The 19,935-nt window shown below is 33.6% G+C and overlaps 1 protein-coding gene across 2 annotated transcripts; it reads right to left on the reverse strand.

The window, feature by feature from the left end:
* Window positions 1–144: 144 nt before the first annotated feature.
* LOC139690313 (carboxy-terminal domain RNA polymerase II polypeptide A small phosphatase 1-like) lies at window positions 145–19,757 on the reverse strand. Of its 2 annotated transcripts, XM_071587695.1 has the most exons (6): window positions 19,431–19,755; window positions 18,841–18,879; window positions 18,249–18,604; window positions 16,946–17,095; window positions 8,304–8,489; window positions 145–3,657 (listed from the first exon to the last, which is right to left on the reverse strand). In XM_071587695.1, the coding sequence occupies exons 1-6, from the start codon at window positions 19,489–19,491 to the stop codon at window positions 3,319–3,321; spliced, it is 1,131 nt and encodes a 376-aa protein (XP_071443796.1). In that variant the 5' UTR covers window positions 19,492–19,755; the 3' UTR covers window positions 145–3,318. The 2 variants fall into 2 exon arrangements, with proteins under 2 accessions (XP_071443796.1, XP_071443797.1); XM_071587696.1 differs by lacking the exon at window positions 18,841–18,879 and having other exon boundaries at window positions 19,431–19,757.
* Window positions 19,758–19,935: the final 178 nt, after the last annotated feature.

The raw sequence follows: 19,935 nt of genomic DNA on the forward strand, positions 1-19,935 counted from the left end.
GAACGATAATAATCAATAGAAACGAAGGTTTCATGAAATTAATCAGGATATATTTAAATCTGAGGTAAGGTATTGCCGACGGATATTTACTAATTCGCTCGACAGAGTAGTGTACGGATATAGGTCAAGAAATAATTACAAAAGTTAAAAATCACCTGAATTATTTATTTCATTATAACTTACCTCTTTTATACAAGTGTAGTCTTTCCATAACACCCTTCATTGTTTCATTCTCTAGGTTACGAAAAAACATGATCCACCAAGTTAACAAAAATAGTGGAAGAAATAAATTTGAAGTGGCTACATAGTTTTGAGTTTTACAAAAGTACACATACAGAGCCAACCAATTTTTTATAACATTTGAAAAATCGGTGCAGAAAATTATATGTACCTAAGAACCAATCAGGTGACAAAGGAAAAAACAACTAATCAAAGCAACATTAAAATACAGTTTTAAAATTGCTCATCTGTACATAATTAATATGTAATGGATCTACAACAACAATAAGGGCCCAAATAAGGGCTGCTACAACAAAACAAAGAGGTCTCAAACTGGTATTCTGTAGACTGAGGAACAAATTGTGACATAAGCTGATAATTAATCAGGTTTGTCATTTCAAGCATAAAAACATTTAATCGACTTCCAAAATCTAATTGATCCTCAACAGCTTTTTACATAAAATCATGAGAACCAAATCTGGATGTAACAAACAATCGTAATATTGGGTGACTATACCAAGCTCATGTGTATCAACCACTTCTAACAGCTCTCTCATGAAAAAAGTAAAAACTGTATATATACATATACAAGACAATAAAATTTCACATATAATTCATTATATATAATACACAATGTACATGTATAAAGATAAACCATTAAAATAGTCAGAGAAAGATGCACATAAATAATAGATTAGTTTGTTATTAAATTAATTTCTATTACAAGTTAACCTGCTTGTAACTGCAGGCTACATCAGCCTTCAGGAAAGCAAACATTCTGTATGATGGTGAACCATTTAACTAAAAAGAACTTTCCCTGGCTATAGTAATGTTAAGCAAAAGGAATGGTGATACCCTGATTAGTCACATTTTAGATGTCAATGAAGGACGTTAACAAAAAGATTTTGGTTGCATGCATGAAAAATTCATAAATACATGAAAGCAACATTTGTCAGGTTCAAACTAAAGTTGCTCAAAACAAAATCAATGTAATAAACAAAATTTGTACATGGTCCACGTGCATCTAAGGTAACACCATTTAACACAATCTTGTACAAAATTGTAGATACTATGGATCACACCACCATCTTATGAAGGTTTATTTGTTTTAAGGCCACTATTATGAAAAATTCTTCTTTCTAAATATATATATATATATTTATATATGTATTTATATATGTATAAAAATGTCAACCAACTTTTCACATCCCCACATGAATCCATACTCCATTTTCTTTTTTGATATATGTTATTCCTATTTATACCACCAATCATACAGGAAGGGTCAGAAGAGTCGATGGACATGATATAATGAGTGTGATATCATCACTTAGAAATGTTAGTTTTTATGTCTTCATAACAACTGCAGGCAATCATCATTATCCTTTCAAGACATTCTATGGCACTTGTACAAATGTTTGAATTAGTAAAAACTGGTTTCAGTGAAGGACTGGGATAATGACTTTGTGTACATGGAGAACAACAGTTTACTAAACTGTACAATAGATCACCTGAGTTCTCATGGGCAGTAGACTCGACATTTTACCAGGAGAGTGGGAAGGAATAATTGAGGCATTTTGTTTTCAATCACAGCAACTGATTGAGAAGAACATGAACAAGAAGTGGGGAGTGATAGGATACTGAGGTGGGGAAGAGGAATGAAGAAAGGAAATGAGGCTTGTTAAAGAGGGAAGGGAAATTAGCATGAGGAAGAGATGCAAACAGAAGGGGTAGTGGACCTAAGTGGATTCCATACACATGGGACGAATACTCAAAGCTAATCTCTTAGATTTGTTATGCATTCAACAATCACACACTCAAACATTCAAAAATACCACATCACATGTCAGCATTCATTCCTACAAATTGAAAAAACTTATCAGAAGTCCCCACAATGAAGAATCCTCTCTTTAAAATCAAATACCTCATCTGTTTAACACCACCAGGGTCATTTAGAAACACAGCTCTTGATCATGCTTAGCACCATTTGAAAACTTCCCTCTTAATCCCTCAAGTTAAAAAAAATTAGTTAGTAATAGGAAAATTCACTGGGACAAAGTGTGCTTCACCAAAGCAGATGATAAGAAAGTAATGAAAAAGGAAGGAGCAGGAATCCATTAATATACATGTAATTTTAAACATTATACCTACATCCAAATTTATCACTGAGTAACAAAAATATGATCTCATGCTATTTACTCTCTTTCCCTGACTTTCTCTTTGTCACACTACACACCTAGAATATTGGACCGGACACACATGGACACCCTTTCAGATTCAGGAACCACTTTACTCCTGTGAGTGATGCATGCATGCTCTCTCCCTATATGGCTTCAGAAAGGCAATATTGGCACTAACTCACACACTTTGACTGCAATTGCTTCATAAAAACAATGATTACATTACCCATACCTGCACCATCCTTCGTAATGGAGAACAATCCAGTTGTCACCTTCCATTACTTCCTAGCTTAATTATTAATGAGTTGTCATGATGATCCAGAAGAAGCATTTGCTTAATTACAAGCTAATATGTATTAAGATGAATTCACCGCATCAAGTTGATACAATGGAGAAAAGGGCTCTTACCATAAAATGTTTAAAAACACTTAAATATAAATATATCAGCATGTTATACACAAATTACTTCAATAATATTATTTTAAAGAATAGAAGACTGGAACACTTCAGAGAAAAACTACAGGAAATAAGTATTTGGGAAGGCTTAAGTTCAAATATACAATACCTATTTTGATGGTAAAGGAAGACAGTCATTAATTGATTCTTAAATAAAATTTATAGCTTTGCCCTCTATCTCCATATATTCATCTTAATGCTGAATTCTTCTGCAAGCATGGAATCCAAAACAGCACATTCCTTTGCTTTCAACAGACTCAACAACACTCAGCCTCTGAACTTGTTATAGAGATTTTTAATCATGTGGTGATTAATCTTCCTCTCAATATTCCAACTAAGGATAGCACACAAAACACGAACTTGCACACCTGGCACACTGCACACCCAAGTCCAATCTTGCGTCCTTTAGAAGTGGCACAAAGGAGCCACAAATGCTGAAACAAAGCCAATATGTTGGCCAATGCTAACAATGCTGCTGTTGAGGTGACTGTTGCATTTGATGGACTTGGTGAATGAGATGATGATTTTGCTGTCCTTCTATACTGTCTCCACTCCCTCCTACTGAGTTGGCCCCTGGTCCTCCAGGCCCATTTCCCCCTAACATAGGTGAAGGGCCTATGGCTGAACCTGACCTTCCTAACATCCTACTGCCTTGCCCTGTAGGACTGGGACTGTTGTAAGGCTGGTTCGGATTTCGTAGAAAAGTGTACACACTGTCCACTTTGCTGAGCCGTTCAAAAAATGGCACCAGGTCCAGCAACTCAGTATCACTCATATCATCAAACCATGAAGCAACAGGAACCTAAAAATATACACATGAACATAAGTTCTAAAAAATCCTAATAAAATGCTTTCATTTTCATTGCAATTCTTCAATTGGGAAACACTTTTGGGAACATGCGATATTTGCACAAATAAAGATTTAATGTTTATGTAAAAATTGGACTGTCGCATAGTAAGAAGTCTCCAGAGAAGAATAGATAGAACCAAAAATTTTCTAGTGGGCTTGAACATGACATACCTCTTAAAACAAAATGAAAATACAATTACTTTCTCTACCCTCATCGAGAAGGAATTCCATAAAGTTAAGCCTGAAACTGTTATGTTTACTTTTTGGATGGTGACTATTTCAATAGCAATACAACTTCAATTAAATTAAAATTATATTTCATATTATCAATGCACCAGAAGCAGTGACATTTTTTGTTTTTAATTTTTTAAAAGTTTTTAACCCACCAGTCTTTAATAAAAAATATAACTTTGTAATCCTTGCCATAAACTTTTGATGGAGATTAATTTACTTGGCAGAATCACTAATATTTTTACCCATGAAGAATCGTGCTTGATGTTTAAAAAATTGGCTATCCAAGCGATCCATAACATATGACTACTAAGGTTGTTTCATTCAAAATAATGAAAAATTTAGTCTCTCTCTCAATAGCATTAATTTTCAAATGATCTATGGATACCATGAATACAAATAAATATACATAAGGATACCATATATATTCTTACATTTAGTGATAATTATGGACTTTTTGTTGATAGATAGTCATGTAAATGCTACTTAAACATTACTTAGCAAGGCATCCCTTAAAATTAATTATCATACACCAACAGTATGACTGCATATTTAGTCATATGACTCGAATGATGTACAATATACAAACAAACTGAGAAATACCATAAATATTAAAGGCAATTAATAACAATTTCATTGCATTTATTATTTATTAAATTAATAATAATTAATTGTGGGTTGCAGTAGTCCAGGGGTAGAGCATTGGACTACTGACTCGAGTGCCCGGGTTAAATTTCCAGGCAAGCCTCCCCGGGCACCCTCAGCTTCACCCTTGCTATGTGATTTTTTGGGTACCAGATCCTCCTGGAAAACCACAACTGGCACAGAAAGGAACTGGCCCCCCTTCCCTGATGTAAGAATTCCACACACCATTGGACATAGTGCTGGGTGAACTCTAGCATCACCTTCCAAACCGACCTTCATGTTGATTACTGTGTTTATGGTTTTTTAAATCATTTATTAATATATAGTTTATGGTTAATGATGCACTGCTTGAGAGAAAATGATTTTGATGTTTAAAATCCATATACATTCATCTAATGATATCTTTAACATTAACCTTCTTCAATAAAAGAATATAAAAAGAGTTGAAAAATGTAAGTAGAACTTTGGTAGCATGAAAGTAACATGGGAATTTTAATATAATGAAATCTTTCAGTGTAAGATTTCTTGTTAGGATAGCTTTCTAGCAAGTTACTTGCATTGACAACACAAAATTATGGACAATACAGATGGGACAAAATAATAACTTATGGTATATGCCTTTACTCATAATGCACTGATGTACTGATGACAAGACTAAAGGGTGAGGTATGTCATGCCGATATCACATGGTCATTTATTATTATTACGTTCATGAAATATTTCAAGCTATAGCTTATCAGGCACAGGACAAATAATAGCTTCATTGGCTTGTCTGCCCACAACATCATTTCAACAGTGAGTGCTTTTCTTTTGCCTCTCTATTAAATCACTTTGGGTCCAAAATTTTCTCCATAGATTTGATGCTTAAAGTTTGAGATATTAGAGTCAGATTTCAATTGTATTATACTGTGATGAATGAGCTATCAAGAAGAGATAATCAGGTATCAGATTTTGCTCGAAGTTGTGGGAGTTAAATTTTCATCAAAAAATGATAGAAGAATCATCCTACTAGTGAGAAAAATTCATAGTAAGGGCTCTTAATTTTGGAGTATTAAAACATATGACCACTAATTTTTTTTTAAACCTTTTTCCAATTTCCCTGAAAAATTCCATACTTTGCCAATGATTGTACAGAGTAAGATTAGGTATATCAAGTGAATCATCTTTTTAGTTTGGTGGGTGTTTTGACAGTGTTGGTCATTTTATTTGGGAATAATCCCTCATCACTTAACAATGCATCACTGGTGCTATGTCAAATTGCCAAATTAAGTGAACTAACAAATAAAAGCAATTCTCTCTGGGAATCCTCAACTCCCATATCATATTCCTAAATTGGATATTGAAGTCTTGATTATTACAAAATTATGGTCCTTTTCCCCATGTCCGACCCTTTTTAAAAATTGAAATATATCCAACTTTTTCTGATTTTCTCAATTGGATGGCCACCTGGTAAAATATAAGTCAGGAAGAGTCAGGTTAGAAGAAAAGGCAGAAAAATTATGGAAAACAAGTTTTCAATGAATGTAAGACTATGCTGGGAAATAGGTTCACTTTCCTCCGCTGATAGTAAACTTTGCTAATAGGTTTGTTATAGTTATCATCATGAAATAACCAAATAATTCTCACATAAATATTAAAATAATTCAGGCAAAATATATCAGGTAAAGAGATGCAAAGTTTAAGCATTAGAGTTTCATGACACACAGAATTGAGTATTAACCCTCATAGGCGAAAATTAGTTCATTCACAAAATAATTTTATGTATCAATTAAATTACTCATCATCTATATCATTCATTATTAGAAGATGATAGAAAATTATATCCATAAAAAATAGAAATTGATAAAACTGTTGCTCAAAAGAGCCAATCACCTGACCCATGAGTTAAGAAGTCAAGAGACTATTGAACAGACTACTTGACATTGACATAAAGGGCCATCAGGTAAGACATTTTGGATGTAAATAATTAAAGTCTATTTTGCTTAAATCATTCAGTTTATATACTTGAAAGCGGGATGACTTACGAATAATTCTTTAAGGATAGTTTGGAGCAAATTTTGAGATGTGTTAAGTAATAATCCCCATGTGACAGTAACAGATGGCATATCTTACTGAGAAATGCATTGCAAAATAAATAGCTGAAATACTCAAAGCAGGAATGTTAATTCTTTCATTTTCCAATATCCATAAAAATATTCACTTTAAAGAGAAAATTTAAAAACCTTCATATAAGCTATTCCTAAAATAGTGATTTCCCATGAAATATGTACTGAATAAAAAAAGAATTTCTTAGGACTGGAGGTTTCTATATTAAGGCCTTACTCTATCAGTAAAACTTGAGTAAAATTCAATGAAAAGGAATATGAATTTAAAATTTAATAACAACTAGTTAATAAAATTCACATATGAGTAATAATTGAGCTTACTAGATAACAAAATTTAGATAAAATAACCTGTAATTAAAAATATTACTTAAGCATACACACTTTTACTCTCCTTAAATCATATAATCACACTTGATGGAACACTCAAAAACATTTTCAGAATTCTTTGACCAGACTTTAGTAATGATAATCAGATAAAATGTGAAGTAACTATAGCAATGTGATGAATGTAAGCTGTTTGTTTAATAAAATTAAACCCATAAAAATATTTTTTGCTTCATTGCAATGGATGTGAAAACTGAAACTTCAATATCATGCTAATGAGATTTTTAAGTACAAAATCTATATGATCCAGCAAATACATTATAATAAGAATAGATAGTTCAAGTTGTTTACTGATACATTAGAGCTTGTTATAGTAAGAAAAGAAAAATATGTACTTTTTAACTTTTGTTAACTATTTAACCATTCGTTTTACAATAGGGGTAAATAGTAAAAATGAAATCAAAGATGTAAATAAATTTCTTCATCTGAATTTCATAATATTGGCATGACATATGCCAAAAAAAGTAAAGTCATACATGCAGATATTTTGAAACATTTTGATCAAAAAAAGGTATGTTTTTGCGTGAGAAAAAAATTGCAGAGATTAATATACGGGTATGCAGTACAATTATTTTGGAGTGTAAAATTTCTTAATAAATAGGGTGTTACATATTTGTAGCTCCAAAGACAATTATTACATGGAAAACAGAAGTTACTACTCCATACAATAACAATTTTTGTCATTGTAAGGGTAAATTAATGAACCATAACTTCTTGAAATCTCCCCATGGGACATACTAGTATAAATATTAAATTTTAAAATTATTAAATAGGCATTAAACTTGTTATCATTATAAATTATGTGAAGCTTAGCGATGCTGATAGTTTCATTTGATTTATGTTCCAATACTAGTTCCTTATGGCTAGCGGTTATAATTAAATGGCTGCAATACAAGAATCTTCTACAAATCTCTGCTGGTTCAATAAATGCATAGATTAAGCATAATTTAACATAGTTAGCTGTTTATATCCAAAAGAAGTTTAGTGAGAAACTGAACGAAGATCACAGCACATAACCTAACCTGCTGAAGTTTCAACTAGGTAAAATTTTAAAGATAAATTCAGTTGATTCAACCACTTAACATTTATGGTGAAGTACCCTCTGAGAACTTATATCTATGGAGTAATTGGGAATGTTTTATGATACTTCAACAAAAACAGAGCCAACAAGTAGGGCAAGCAATAAAAATTTAAATACTGTAGAAATCAATTTTAAATGGGTGTGACACTTACAGCATTGTCAGGGTGGAATATATAAGAAGCAGGAGAGTTGTCAACAATAACAATGGATTCAAGATCTCGCCCAAGCTTGTTGAGGTCCTTTACATAGTTACCACGATGGAAGACACAAGACTCACGGAAGAGGCGGGCTCGAAAAACTCCCCATCTATCAAGGAGGTCAGCCACAGGGTCAGCATACTGCAATAAAGCATGACAAAACTAATAGACTAATAACATAAAAATAAACAGCATGTTTTACTGCCTGGACAAAAGAAAAATGAGGACACTATTTTCAGGAATCTAGCAAAAGCTACATTTAGATTTTCTATAAATACAATGCAGTTAACAAATGTCACACAATTTGGATTAACACATTAAAAAGTGTTATTTTCAAAAGCGATAAACCATAGATGTTCCTCAAATAAAATCACTGCAGTGTTTTTTCATCAACCAAAAAATGACCTTACAGTTTAAATTGAATTTCTTAATAGCCTTTTCATTAGTTGGCATCGGTCATACTATGAAAAAATTTATGAAAGTTTGAAATAAAATAATCTGAACTCAAGTTCAGGATATAAAATATAAAGGTCTGGTGAAAAATTTTAAATTAAAAACTGTTTTACCCGTACATACTACATTTATGCAATATATTAAGTGGTGAATAGCAAAAAGTCCAATTCCTTTCAGACCAATACCCAGGTAATGTTAGAGGTTGGCTGTCCAAAATTTAGGATAAGGACTGTTTACTGTTCTCAGTTTAAGTTTTTAATTGGGATAACTCTTGTGCCTAATTTAGATTTTCTTAAGCTAAGCCCATTTTTTACATGATGGGAGAGTTTGCAGTTTTCGGCATTAGTGATAAAAACAGAATGAGTTCAACATGCATGAATCACATTTTTCATAAGCTTTATATTGAATTATGTTTGCGAATTTGTGAATTAAATCCAAATTGTTGTCATTGTGAATTATCTTTTGAAATAAATGGGCAACATTTTAAAGAAGCCTACATTAATAAGTGAGCATGCTATTAACCCATGAAATTACAGATGATTCTCATACAGTACCAAGTTCTACATGCATTTTGAACATGCTGATTTGATTATCGATGGTAGAATGGATGTAGCCAAAGAGGCAACAAATTAATTCACAATCATATTGGATGAGGCCAACACAAAACTTACGAAACCAAAACACACACAGCACCATATCAGACAGGCACCACAAGGACAAGGTTAAGATAAGAGCTGTGAAAGACCATGGAAGACTGAACCTTTTCTGTGGCCTATTTGTTATTAATTTTCAGAGTTGCGCATGAAACCATATCATATCTCTATCCTAAGTATTATCCAATACTTATGTATGTAAAACTTAGCATTGCTCACAACTCGAATGTATTCTTAAGGTATAATCCAGAATTCTTTTTTTCTGATCAATTTTTTTTGAAAGATGTGAAAAGATGTTTTTCCCCCTCCACAAAGACATGTAAAGCAGAATTCTTACCTATGCAGCAGTAAAATATTGTTATGGTGAACTCATGCCTGGTGTTTCAAATAAATATCCCAACTCTGCATTTGAAATATTAAATTGCTGCAAGTGAATTCTTTAGAAATATGCATGTCAACAACTAATGAACTGGGGAGGTTAGAATCCAAAGATAGAACATGGGGAGATAGATATTTCCAAGAGAGTATGGGCACCAGCACATTTTGATGCTAGTCTGGTTAGTTTCCGATTTTAAAGATAGGAGTTATAGTAATAGCTTCAAGCCCTGGGGAGCAATGCCTTCAAAAATTAACATACTCAACATATATTCTAGAAATTTGTTGAAATTGGGGGATGAGCTCTTCTTATATTGTTAGCTATATATATAATGTATACATGGTACAAGTTTCATTGATTTGACACCAGTATTGTATTGGTGGCAGCCATCACAAAATGAAACATGCTCAGTCCAATGATGAAGTTACATGTGTAAAGCAATACATTGCATTGACATTATCCTTTCATCTGAAAAAAATCTAAAGCCAAGACGTATGTCATGTGACAGGAGGCTTATAGAGATTCTGTCCTTCACTATAGCACAGCTACAATTGCTTGCATGATTACTAAAACACATTTTTAAACTAGGAATGGTTTTATATGTTTAAAGAGGAGAGAAAACTAATTACAAATGATGGTGGACCTGGAGCTCCAGTCACTGCTCTTCAGGAAGAAACAATAACATCACTTCTGCCATTGCAAGAAGAGATAATTGAATAACACTAAGAGCACAATCTGAAATATTGAAAATCCCATTGGGTGCCACCCACATGCTGCTAACATAAAAACTGCATAAGACAAGATGGTCTGCGGTGGGTCCCAAAACTGTTCATATTCAAACAACAAAATGTTTACATGCCAGTTTATTTGCAGTTGATGCTAATGTTACAAGAGGCTGAGGAGTTTTTTTTAAAGGTTATCAATGTAGATGAACCTTGCCTACATCATTTTCACCCTAAGAGCAAACAGGTAAGTTCTGTGAGGAAATCTCTCATAACACCAACACAAAAAAAAGCCAAAGTGGTGACTTCTGCTGGGGAAGTTATAGTAGAATCACTTTTTAATATTCATGGAATGGTGCTTCAGCTAGTCTTATTGGCACACAACTGTAAATGAAGCATACCACAGGGATATAGTGAAAATTCTTCAAGGCCATATCAATTGTATAGGGCCAAATTTAATAAAAAACAACAGGCTGGATGCTGCATCACGGTAATGGACAGCTGCATATTGCAAATGTTTTTACTGAATAGCTCAAGATAATAAATTGGAAGCGTTTATCTCATTCTCTCTCTAGTCAGGGTCTAGCCCCATTTGACTTTTTCCAGTTCCCCAAGTTGAACAAACACCTTTGTGAAAAGAATTTTTCATCAGAAGCAGTAGTAAAGGCTGCTAAGGCAATTTGGAAGGACCTATCAATAAATGGCTTCCAAGAAAACTGGAAAAATGTGGGATAAATAAATTGTTTCCAGTGAGGACTACTTTGAGGGAGACCATAAAAATTTGAAGGATGAATGAAGGTATGCTGTTAACATAAATTATGATCATTCTGTATAGAATAGCTCTCATAAACGAAGTAACTCTTCCATTTCTAAACAAGAATGAATTATAGTCAATACAAGTAATATATCACACTTTCCACAATTATTTTTTGTTGTTGTAGTTTTTTATTGGAGGCGACCGACAGCCAAGGTCATTTACACCATTAGGGATGGATGGGAAAGGAAGGGGGGAGAGATACCCGGCGTCAGCATTAGCCTGCTCTTTTCGAAAGGCACTAAGGGGTACACAGTTTAACGTCCTATTCGATGGACATCCTACTCACTGAAAGTGCTCTCCACAAAGCACCTCAAGCAGAGATTGGGATACCACTGAAAAACATTTGTTGTCTCCAGGATTTGAACCCGGGTCCTTTCGGTAGGAAGCCTGTATGTTAGCCTCCACACCATCCTGATCCCCTCCGCATTTATGCAAATAGTCTGCTGAGTATAGTATTTTACAGGATTTGCAATACATTGGTATACTAATATTATTATCAAACTTCTCCCATTATTAGTCTACCTATAATTTAAAAATAACCTCAATGTAAATTTTATCATGATTATTTTGTATTATACCATAATTTAAAGATGCACAGGAATCGGCATGGCTTTCTTTTGCTTAGAAAAGCCCATATTTACATTTTTCTCACGTTGATACTCATAAACCAGCCAACCGACAACCACAAATTCTGAGGTACTTCTGGATCATACTGAGAACATTTTTGATCATTTTCTGGATTATTTTCACACACCCAAATCGAATTTCAAATGAAGGGTCAACCTGAGTTAGTGGTAAATTCTATTAATAATTTACCTAAGAATAATAGAATTATATCTTATTAACCAAATTGACTCGATGAAAATATTACTTTACTAAAGGTTACATTTTAAAACTGTTAACAATGTTAAAACTGAAAATAATTTAGAAGCGTACAAATATTTTAACATTTGTAGGCCAACGAAACAGAAAACTCAGGCATATCACAGTACTTCATTTTCTTAAGTTATTACTGTTTGTTATAAAATCCTTCAGCAAACAATCAACTACATATTCAATGAAATAGCAACAGTAGTAACAGGTGTATCTGTACCCCTGTGACATTGGATTACGGGATGAATGAAGCCCTAACTGATATTAAAAATTATGATGGCAATGCATCTTCTTACCACTAAAAACCTACTGTCATGTGCATCTTACTGGCATGCATGGAGTGAGTGTAACCTTCAAATAGTGCAAAGATATATATATATATAGGACTATTTCAAGAAGTGAAATATATCTAAAAACAAGTTTTCACACCTATTTCTTCAAATACAAAGCTGCCATGGCAGACACAATTGGTGACGTTTGTGCCCTGGAGGTGGAAGGGGAATAGGAAGGATTGCACCCTACCTTTCCCACTCAATCCCTCTCTAGCTGGCCACTGTCGAGACGAGATAGTACTCGCTTTAGGACACCGCCTTTGAATATAATGATGCAAAACTAAAGGTTTTCTGGTTATTTATCAAGCAATATGCATTGGTTTCTATTATCAGATGTCACTGTAAATTGAAAGTGTGCCATTGAGTTACAAATTGGTATGCTAGATGTAGCATATCAAGTTTGGTTTCTTTGGTTTAACCTGGAGTTATAATAAAATAAAAAGTGGTGGACGTAGTGTCAGTTTGCATGCTGAGAGTCATCACAGGTTCCTCAATCCCTTATGGGTAATGAATTTATAACAAGTTTTGCAACACATTTTCATGCATTGTAGATTATATATAGTTTACAAAAATGATTAACTTGACTTGACTGGGAATCTCCTCCGAAATTCTCATACATTTTAATGCTTAGAAATTTTATTTAGTGATTAATATACAGGCATTTTTTCAGTGACAGCCATATTACAACACCATAAGAGCATGGCATATTCAAGACTTTCAATGAACCAAAATGTCCACTAAGAAAAGTTAACCTAAATGGAAAAATCATGAAAACTACCATAGAACTTCAGAGCCAGCTTAGACCCTTTCTTGAAGCATGCATCAAGAAACCAAGTGTTCTTAGTACAGATCTTGAGTGGTTTGGAGAGGATGCCGCTTTAAAAAGTAGAAACTTTCAATGGAGACCATTGAGGTTTCCAGCAGATGGATGACTAAACAGTCACTGTTCTTTTTTTATTTGTATGAATGCTACGTTATTCAATCACATATATATTAAGGTACTTAAACACTACCTTACTTATAAGTGACTATTTCAATGCTAATTTACGCATATGCTCTATATAACTTCCTTAGCATGTTTGTTCTGCACAGATCACTCTCCCCCAGGTTTCTAGCTCACATGTAAATTGAAAAGGTGTAGAGAAATTGACACATTTAAACTTTATATTATTTCAGAGTAATGGTTTGGTTCTAGCAAATAATGAGCATCGGCAAACCTTTGTCCAAAACATGAAAGCACCATTGCCCAATTTTCCTAAGTAATTTGAGAAATCTTCCAAGGGTATACTCTCTGATTTCATTTTTACATAAAAAATTCCTAATTTCTTCTTCCTTTGTCTTAGGTGTATTAAATTTCTTCATAGCCCCAGAGATTTTAAGTGAATTAAATTAATCTAATGCTTAACAGTGGTGTATTCTCTTGGAATGTACCTAATACTTTCCTAGTAGTAGTAGTTTTGAGGGGAGGCGACCGACAGCTAAGGTCATTTGCGCCATAGGGGATGGACAGGAAAGGATGAAGGGTGGAGAGAAACCCGGCGTCGGCATTAGCCTACTCTTTACGAAAGGCGCCAAGGGGTCCGCAGTTTAACGTCCCATCCGACGGACGGCGTACTCACTCAAAGTGCCCTCCACAAAGCACCTCAAGTAGGGATCGAGATACCTCTGAAAAATATTCAACACCGCCGGGATTTGAACCCGCGCCCTCACGGTGGGAAGCCAGTACGTTAGCCCCCGCACCATCTCGATCCCCCTAATACTTTCCTATCTTATTATTCATCACATCCTAATCCGACTGACAAGGACCAAACATTTATTATTACAATTATCAATTTATTTTTCCATCTGGTCATCTTTCTTCATCAATATGTAGAAGATATCTAAAGATATGTTTATCTGCAGTTAGCCTAAGGCATTATAGCTGTAAATGCCACCGACTCAAAAACAGAAGCCACGACTGTTACGATTTCCCATGGCTGGCTGCATTCATGGTTAAATTATTACCATATTGCGATGTTTTCTGTTGATATTAAAAATTTGGTAAATATGGCTCCTCCATGGAGCCTAATTCAAAGAATGGCAACTTACCCACTTTAATTTTCACGATGGTGTATTCTTTTCAAGTAATTTTAAATATTTTTGTTATCACTGTAGCCCCCTTTCTATTCCATAACTCTGAATCACAGAACAAATATCTTTTAGTCTAAAAAATAGGATGAGATTACATAATTGTCACATTGTTCATTTCCAGTTATATACTCCTGAATTTCTTCTGAGCCAATTACATCCTATAACTGGGTCAGTCTTTATAGTCTACTTCCTTGCTCATACAAATGTCATTTAATCCTGAGTAAATAATTTAAATCAATCCATTGTTATCATTGCAGCAGTAAACTCACTGCTATTGCTGATCAAAAATCAAATCAAAATACATTCATTTGGCTATATGGCCAATGAAATAATAATATTGTGCCGGCAAATATATAGAGGTAGAAAGAATTTTTCTTACTGAATCTTCAGTGATGAGATATGGTAATAAGAATTTTCCAAGTTACATAATAGAATCAAAACCTCTGCCTATTGAAAAAAAAATTCTAAATCCCACAAATTTAGAAGGCCTTTTAAAGACACTTGGGTGCATAGTGAAAAAAATATATGAAGAAACATACGAACATCCAAATAAAGAAATAAGCACATTTCCTAAGATGCCATTCCCAACAAATTTTTTGAGATAAATTTCAGACTCATAAAGCTTCAGGAACAGAAGTTAGTAGCGGGGTTTCACGAACAAAATTGAAGAAAGAATGAAGATTTTCAACTTCACAATTCAAATACTTATTCTAGGGAAACAGCAGCAGTTTAGAAGTACATTTTTCTTGAACAATCTGGAGTATTTACCAGGCAAAATAAATTAGTAATAATTCAGCATTAAGGGAGTATTTTTAAGTTAGAACTATTTTTGGACGAGAAAAATTATTTTGTGCCAAGAACAGTTGACAGTATGTTCAAGTTTTTAAAATTTATTTTACTTTCTACTCCTTTCTTATTTGAAGGTATGTAGTTTCTCCCAGTCAACTTCATTGTAACCTCAAAGAAAATGGCCCGAAGAGAATTTAATATAAGTATTATAGCACGTATAGAATACATCACACTGCCCATTATTAGGCTTTTCACAATGTTGGAATAATTGGTTTACTGATGTAAATTTCAAGATAATGACTCCATGGGAACTTGCATTTCTTAAGTCTATGTGAATGCTGTTTTTAATGATCTAAACAAACTGCAATACTTAACATAAATTACAATTCAATCTAATCAGCTCTTGATATCAACTCATTAGCCTTTAGATCTCATACATCAGCAACTTCTATATTTCCATTGACAAAAGGAAAATAATATATTGACATTTTTTTTCAAAATGCATATTACCAAGTCCGATTTTATTGAGGATGAATTATTATTTTGAAACCACAAGCTGGATGAGTCTATTGTTCAATATTCCAAAAGTAATGCCATTGATTACTGCTACGAAGTTGTTCATCAATCAATTGAATTAAGTCAAACTAAGTATTTTACTGTTCATCCTATCCCAAGGTGGTACTCCTAAGAAGACAATTGCTTGATCAAATATAATTATACATAGCATTTAACTCATAGATATATTTAACTTAAAAATGAAATTGGGCTATTGCACATAATAATACATTCAATTCAATAAATCCAAATATTGTTACCTACTGAAATGGAAAATAGGCTTCCTTAAGTGGTGGATATCTACTCATTAAAATAAATAACAACATAAACTTAACTCTATCCAAGTAAATTATACCAAACTAGTAAAATTTAAAAGATTGAGAAAAACTTATGAAAACATTTGTCCGAAACAAGCACTGGCACTTAAACACATTAAATAGTCCAGTCTAAATATTATTAAATATTGAGAATGGAAAATAGAATATGCACCATTGACATGTTTGCACAAGTTATCTATAACAATAGGCAAGTCTATCTAAAATTGGATGTGTCCTTGAAAAGTATCATCTGCAAATTAGGACTGGTTAGTTTCAAGAGAAAAGACTGCAATAGTAACCTGAAAATTAAGGAAATATACCAGATGATGATTTTCTCTAATGCCTGGGCTAGATAAAAATTATTCGACTCGGCAGCCCTCGTATACTTCTTAGATTCGTGCATGCATGGAGTTGAGTCAAATTTTACATCTTTTGTCACAAAATTCACTTCCTGTTAGTAAATGTTATTAACTAAATTCAATGCTTAGCTTTAACTATTAATTAAATAATCAACTTCTGAAGAAAAAAGGATCTTTTAAGTATATGACACACTGTAGTAACATATACAAATATAGCTTACCTTAGCTAAGGAAGCAGTAAACAAAACACACTCATAAAGTTCCCCAACCCTTTGAAGGAACTCATCCACATGAGGTCTTTTGAGCACAAAAACTTGGTGAACCGTTCCATCAATTTCAACTGGCACAATGAAATCGGCATTACTGATTGGCTGAAAATAAAAATGGAGAACATTATATGAACTGTATGCACATGGAAAACTTTTTTTTCATATTTCTCAGTCTATGAGCAACCATTAGTCCTATAATGCCAAAATATCCATTTATACAAGGCAGAATCTTTGAATTAGCAGAACAATGGAAAGTTTAGGTAACAAATGAAAGATGAGCATAAAAGGCCCAAAAAATGTTTTTCACAAGTCCATCGTTACTTATAAGGAAGCATAAAACTAGGTTAAATGATGAAGTTTATAACTAGTAAAAAATTTACTATTTAGGATAACAAACAGCATAACTTATTATCACAAATGTGGCTAATCAAGCATGACAAGCTACTCTGCCACATAGTTTGCCAAGACGAAGGAAAATCCACTTCATTCAAAATTGCCACAAATATTTCCCTAATTGATGTACTTAGTTAAAACATCTTACCATTAGTGCATCACTGAACGCATCACATCTTTGTTAAAGTATTAAAATACATTCACATTTTCAGTAAATCTAGCCTTAGCTCTAAATTAGAATTCCTTTTGCATTTTAAATGAAATAATCATTGACTTAGAAAAATAAACATGAATAGATAGATCCACATTTTGCACCAAAAACCCATCATTTATGACTGCACAAGAGCACTTCTTATTGATACTCTATTCCTTATAAAACTAATATAGTTTTTTGACAATGCATTAATGAATTCATATTCATTTAAGAGATTTTGGGGCTATGTTGGACCATAATTTATTTTTCACAATTACTCTGTGAAACTAACAATGACCATCACATTTTTTAACTTCTTACTGCTATTAGGAGTTTTTAATGAATCAATCATTTCCATCTGAGTTCATCATACTTATTTAGCAAAACATCATGCTATGTAACATCATGTTTTGGTACAGTTTTACTGCATGCTTCACATGCAGTTAAACGGTAACAAAACAAATGATAGGCTGACAATGCTGGTGGAATCACATTATTAAACAAATATTTTTTAGGGGAAATATCACAAAAATGAGTAAAAGAGTTATTTAAATGTGCTAAATTGTAAATCTGAAATGATTTCCGTGGAAATACGCAAATGGATAATTTAAGCCAAGTTTAAATACATTTATATTCTAAAGCATTTTATTTTTACTGCTACTTTATTACCTTAAATGAGCTGTGAACCAGGGTCTCGTCAAGATCAATGACCATGCACTTTCGGTGCATATCCTGGTGTCTAACAGGTGGTAGCAAAAATCTAGGAGATCCACCACTTCCACCAGGGCATCCAGGTGTCAATGGTGCAGGAGAACACCGTCCATCCCCTCCACCTGACACGTTACCAGACCCTCCTCCTGCCCCCGCGAGTGAAGATGATGATGAGTTAGCTGCAGAGTTTCCATGAGGGGTTTTACTGAAAGATGAGCCTCCAGAATTCCCGGAGCCATTTCCACGGAAACAACAAAGTAATGATCGTAGGAGACCTCTACTCCGCCTGGGCTTCTTTCCTTCACTATTCGACCCTATTAATGACACAAAATGACTCTGAGATGAGTAATACTTTGCATGCTTCATCACAACAACACATGAAACCAAATTGAATACGCTTCATAACTGGTAAAAGTAAAGAAAGTATTCCCTGGTTTGCTTAAAAATAAAATCATTACAAGTATTTACAAAATTGTTTTCCATCTATTGAGGAAGTAAGTAAATAAAAAATTATGTTAAGCTACGCTGAATTTTTAAAATCATATCTCACCTGTGTTGGTACAATCATTTTCTACACGCGGCAACTGAACTGTAAATTAGAGGCAATCATTAAAAATGTAGCACGGTTAAAATTTAATGCAACTTAAGTTTTAATAATTTCGTATAGAGCTATGAAATAAAATAAAAGCAATCAAAACGTCATTGCGCAAACATTTAAGCAACACGCAGTGCCTCGGTGAGCAAAAAACTACTAACGGACGATGGGCGGTATGCCGCAAATAATTCACAAGTTGTAGCCCGAGTATTAAAGACAGTGAATACATCGTGCGGAGAGTATTAGGAAACAATAAAAATTCACAACATCAAAAAATCACCGCCAAACTTAACGTTAAGATTTTCTACAAATACTCACGACATACTGATACAAAAAATTTCACTAACCCAAAAGGACGTCTACGCTTTCATTGTCATCTTTAATAGATTTAAAAGATAGTTAAAAATTGTTGTAATAAGAGCATTCCTAATGAAAATATTGCATATAATGTAAAATGAATTAGGAAAACTACAAGAACGACACGGTTTCGGTAAGTACAGTAACAGATGAAAACCCAAAACAAACTATACTCAAGTCATTCATACGTTTGCTCAGTTGATCGTCCTCTCGAGAAACCTGAGTGATGATAGATGAAGAGGGGTCCATTGATACATTTGCTGCTCTTGTTTTCTTCAATCGCGCGCAGAAAGCGAAATACGGTACTTTTGAAAATCATAAAAATCTCTCCGATCCAAATTTCCACTTCCCAAAATGGCTTTCTAGCGCTCGTAACGTGTTGTTTGTGTTGATGGCCAACGACCGTCAGAGTCAAAACAAGAACGATAGTGTTCCGCGGCGGATTCAAGAAAATAACCTTTAATAAACGCCTATATGCGGTATTTTTTATTGGAAATATTATGGCGTAACTGATTTCAATATCAGTCACATCACTGTTCGTTAATGATAACTTTAAAAAGCTGTAAAGTCGTCATAGTGTGTAGCATAAAACGGTAGTCGCGAACGCAGGCGGTGCGGTAATAGATCGCCCACGAATGTTTCATTCATAAATCTTTCTTAACTAAGTAAAAATGGGCGATTCACGATTAAAAT

This window comes from Hetaerina americana, unplaced genomic scaffold (genome assembly GCF_022747635.1).
Source record: "Hetaerina americana unplaced genomic scaffold, ioHetAmer1.1.p SCAF_3, whole genome shotgun sequence".
Taxonomy (NCBI): Eukaryota; Metazoa; Arthropoda; class Insecta; order Odonata; family Calopterygidae; genus Hetaerina; species Hetaerina americana.